Genomic DNA, 4,512 nt, shown 5'->3' with positions numbered 1-4,512 from the left:
TATAATGCTCTTATTGTCACATGCGCCACAAAACGAAACTTTGGCATAAATAGATTGGCATTACGGGCTTGTAATTTGTTCACGACACGAACGACAGGACCTGTTCCAGGATCTGCTGACCTTCTAAAGCAAGGAATTAACGGTAATAAAGTATAAAAAACGGATATGGTTAGTTACCCGAGTATGTCTTGTTGCAAAGGTGATAAGTGGAATGCACAGCGTAACTCGTCAATGGCCTGCAGCATGCACTATTTATGCTTAGGAAAATCAGCCTTATGACTGAAAAAAGTCCTGATTGTCAGCATCACCCATGTGTTAACCCTTGCATGTGTAGGGGGGTCGGATGGACCCCCCCATGGTTTTTCGCGAATAACTCGCGTAAAAAACGGCCGATCGCGACGAAACTTTCAGTACCCTCACATTGATCAATTTTACACCTACCCTGAAAATTTCATGACCCTGACCCTAATGACCTTTGACCTGTGACCTCTTTTCCGAGACCATGTTTGGCCGGAATCGCGATTCCGCGTATGTCGGCTCGCATTAGCCGCGCGTTTGCAAGCTTTTCGTGGTTTCAAACGTTCAAACATGTGATTTGATGTTGCTCCCATGCATTAGGGTGGGTGTCAAGGTCACCTGAAGGTCAGGTCAGGTCATTGACCTTTGGTGACCTCGTTTCACTTTTTCGAGTTTTACATGTTTCTAGGCTAGTTTTTGGAGCTGAATTCGAATTTAGCAACCATTTGAACATTTACGAAGTAGTTTTGGCGACTTCGTAACATGTTACGAAGCTGCCAGAGGCGGTTGACACGTAATACGAATACCCGTCACGACGCCTACTGGTTGACCTGACCTGACCCGACCTGGTCTAAATGCTTAAAGACATCATCTGTGATCAAAACTAACACGATATTCGTGATCAGCACCCCGAAAAAAACCCTTAGCAGCCACACTTTACGACTTTCTAACAGGTCCCGATTTTCCCGACCTTGGGTCATTGACCTGACCTGGAAGGTCAACCAATGTCCTAGAACCTTAAAATTGGGTATCATCGGCTTCCTCTCGTCACGGGCAACACGCTCGTTTTTTCCGCGAAGCTCTAGCTCGATCAGGGGCCAAACGGCAAGGGGGGGGGGGTCCAACCGACCCCCCCCCCCCTACACATTAGAAGCTGGCAAACGCCGCACACATGCGAGGGTTAAGACATAACGACCCATCATTTTTGACACTTTCTTAACCGAATCGTTACGATACAGCGTCACGAATCATAATCAAGATCACGACCACAACATCATCAAGAAGCCAGGATAAATACTTTAGCACCTGCTTTCCACAACACAAACCAGCTTGCCACAACCGTAGTTACGTCAAAGTCTCCATGTTACACTCCTCAACTTCATTCCCATAGCTGACTTCGCCAAATAAATCATCAACCTCCGTACAGTCGCTCACAAAACCATGTTCCCCAATACGTTTCACCGGTTCAATAATATTCTCTCTACCAGAGTACACTCTCAACGTGCCGGCACTCGGGTACACCTCCATCCACTCCGAGAAGGGGACTTCACCCGACATCAGGGGTATGTAGTGATCCACGCAGAGGAGGTTTTTAAGAGGGTCGTCTCTCACTAGCGTCTCGGCGCCAGAGCGTGTCAGAGCATACGCTAGTGTGGTGTAGCTGAAACCGGGTCTGATCAGGTGCTCGGAGCCCTCCACCGGCTCAAAGTCGTCCGGAAATGCGGCCTCGCGGAACAGGTAGAGAAAATCCCACTCGGGACGCAGACGGTCGGCTTCGTCAACGAGTTGCCGCAGGCGCGCCGGGAAATCAGCGGAAGGGTGGCTGTCGTCTTCTAGAATAATAACGCGGCTCAGATTTTGTTTGATAACGTCACGCCATATGTAGTAGTGGCTCAACGAGCAACCCACTTCGCCTTTGTTGATAAATTTCTTTCTTCCTTCTCCTCGAGGGTGGATGTTGCGCTCCTCTAGAAACTCGTCGGTGAGTTTTCGGCCATCGACGGCGAGCATCCTCACCGCCTCGACACCGATCTCGTCAAAGCAGGCCTTCAGCCGGCGCCACCGCTCCGGGCGACGCTCGAGGCCGATCACGTAGATCCGGTCAAAGCCGAGACGACTCTTGGTGGGTGGCGGCGGCAGGAAGAGACGCATCAGAGGCACCACTGACATCGGAGGATAGTCTATCAGCGTCTCTAGCTTCATGGCGAGCAGGTTCTGCCACTCGTCCTTCAGCTCCTGGGTCGGCGACAGCGGTACTGGCATCAGACCGAAATCCTCCCCGTTGCAGATGGTCATTTTCAAACCAGAGTTTCGTGACGATATCGCCAGAGCGACGGCGTCGTCTAGCGTCTCCACTTCCGGCTGGAGTTCGCAGCTCTGCGAGACGAACGTCAGACCTGCCGTGCGGGGGTCACGCAGGTCCATCAGCACACACGAGCGGACCAGAGGCACCGCGAAACAGCCACGCACTCGACCAGAGTAGATTCGTGAGAAAGCATCCTCCTCCTGAGGCGAGGTCCTGCCGATGCTGGTTTGGAAGTTGGAGTACCCTCCAACGGAGCGTAACATCGGCGCCACCACCGGCTTCCGCACACTCTGCAGTCGGCGGAGGATGTAGCGGTCGTGTAGAACGACATCGGCGTCCAGGAACCAGACCATGTCCATGCCGAGTGTTCTCGCCCTCTTCAGGGCCTCCTGTTTCATATCGCCCACGGCGCGGAGCCGGCCGGGAGACTGCACGGCGCCGCGTTCGTCCGGACGGAGCGGCGGCGAGCTGGCGTTGACGACCGCCTCCACGGACAGATAGGGCAGATTGTACCGCTCCAGCCAGGTGTGCAGAATCTCGGCCGACCGGTCCTGGTTGTGGTCGCTGGCGATCCATAGCGCCAGCCGCTCCTTGGGGTAGTCGAGCCGACTGAGCTGCGAGAGCGTGTACGGCAGGTAGGCCTCCTTGTTGCGCACCAGCAGCACGATCATGACGGAAGGATTGCTGCCTTGAGCGACAGCCAGCGCTTTCAAAACTGCAAGCGTCACAAGCACAAACGACGCGTTCATAAGCAGCATGGCTTGTTTAGAAGCGTCCACAGGAGCGCCCAAAGAGCAAATGAAGAGAGCGAAGGAGATGAGCAGTAATTGATCCAGGTTAATCCAGCAGCCACTGGTCACGTGACGCGGTATTCTGAAATACAGCAAAACAACAAAACACTTAAAACACTTAAATAAATATATCATCGATCGATTGATGCATTAGGCCGTGGACAGCAAAATAACTACATTTATAACAGTAAGGCGTGAAATGCAGCCTACATTACACAAAAGACAGATCCTCGAGCAATGAAAGTTGTAAACCAACTGCATCAGCACTTTTCTTTGTCAAATGCACATTTTAGCCGTCACAATTCATATACCCCCCCCCCCCCCCCCCCCCAGCACACACATACCTACCACCTAATTTTGGCACATTCTCACGAAAAGAACACCACCCAGCACTGATATCTTCCCAATAACGTGAGCACACTCTCACCTCCCGTGCGGTGCTCCACGTGCGGTGCGGTGCTCCACGTGCTCTCACCTCCTCCCGTGCGGTGCTCCACGTGCTATCACCTGCCTCCCGTGTGGTGCTCCAGCTCCCAACACCGCCGATCACCAACTGCCACGGTGTCAGATGCCACATCAGCACCAGAAGTGACAACCCTGCTCCGTAGCAGTCTGACTGGTGTAGCCAGTTTGGCGACAGGATTAGTGTATCGCGGACTTTGTCAATAAAAACAGCGGATATGATCTTATAGACTGGATTTTAACGGTGGTTGACCTTCAGGAGCGAGATTGAGTGCTGTCAGCAGTGAACAGTTATATGGTATTTGACATTTTAATCATCTCGTGCGCTGCTGAGGGATATGTACCTTTTTTAGAACCATCAAGACGCCGTTTAGCGTGGTAAACGAGCGAGTTCAATACACAATCGTGAATCACTATAAGTGAGCCCTCCTAGTATGAAAGCACGAGCTTAGTTACTCCAACGTGTTGGACATAATGTTGTGGAATGTGGGCCAGCCATTTCGGCCATCCTCGAAGACGGGTTAGGGTGGTGTTGGCGGCAAACACTGTAAAAGACAAGTGAGTATGTATGTATATTGTATATTCCCAAGTCCAGGCACATTGGTTTTCACCGCCAGGGGTTCCGATCGGAGTGGTAGGAAGGGGCGGTGAGTGATAGGACAGTGTCGCCGGCACTGGCTCAACAGTCACAGAAGTAACCCTACTGAAGCAGACCGTCACCCAACCACAACAAGCTGATCCCCGGCTCACGGTATGCCGGGAGCCGGGCCAGGAGCTGGGCCTCCAGCTTATAGGTGGAAACCGTCAGAAAGGGTGGTCGAGGTGAAGACACCTGGTTGAACATCTAAGAAAGAAACGGCTCTGACTGGATGTAATGCAGTAGTGCTCGTCTCGGCAAGATGAAATAACCCAGCCAGCCTTCCCAAATGGGGCCCA

At 52.2% G+C, this 4,512-nt stretch overlaps 1 protein-coding gene across 1 annotated transcript; it reads right to left on the bottom strand.

The window, feature by feature from the left end:
• Window positions 1–1,212: 1,212 nt before the first annotated feature.
• Window positions 1,213–3,849, bottom strand: LOC122394595 (glycosyltransferase 25 family member-like). The gene is made up of 2 exons (XM_043391593.1): window positions 3,590–3,849; window positions 1,213–3,196 (listed from the first exon to the last, which is right to left on the bottom strand). Exon 2 carries the CDS (start codon window positions 3,079–3,081, stop codon window positions 1,363–1,365), a length of 1,719 nt encoding a protein of 572 aa, XP_043247528.1. The 5' UTR covers window positions 3,082–3,196; window positions 3,590–3,849; the 3' UTR covers window positions 1,213–1,362.
• Window positions 3,850–4,512: the final 663 nt, after the last annotated feature.

Source organism: Amphibalanus amphitrite, unplaced genomic scaffold (genome assembly GCF_019059575.1).
Source record: "Amphibalanus amphitrite isolate SeventyFive unplaced genomic scaffold, NRLGWU_Aamphi_draft 000601F_arrow, whole genome shotgun sequence".
Taxonomy (NCBI): Eukaryota; Metazoa; Arthropoda; class Thecostraca; order Balanomorpha; family Balanidae; genus Amphibalanus; species Amphibalanus amphitrite.
This window is presented reverse-complemented; position numbering and strand designations above follow the sequence as displayed.

Excerpts from the sequence above, each read along its gene's own strand:
- LOC122394595 (XM_043391593.1), bottom strand. The coding sequence starts at position 3,081 with ATGCTGCTTATGAACGCGTCGTTTGTGCTTGTGACGCTTGCAGTTTTG.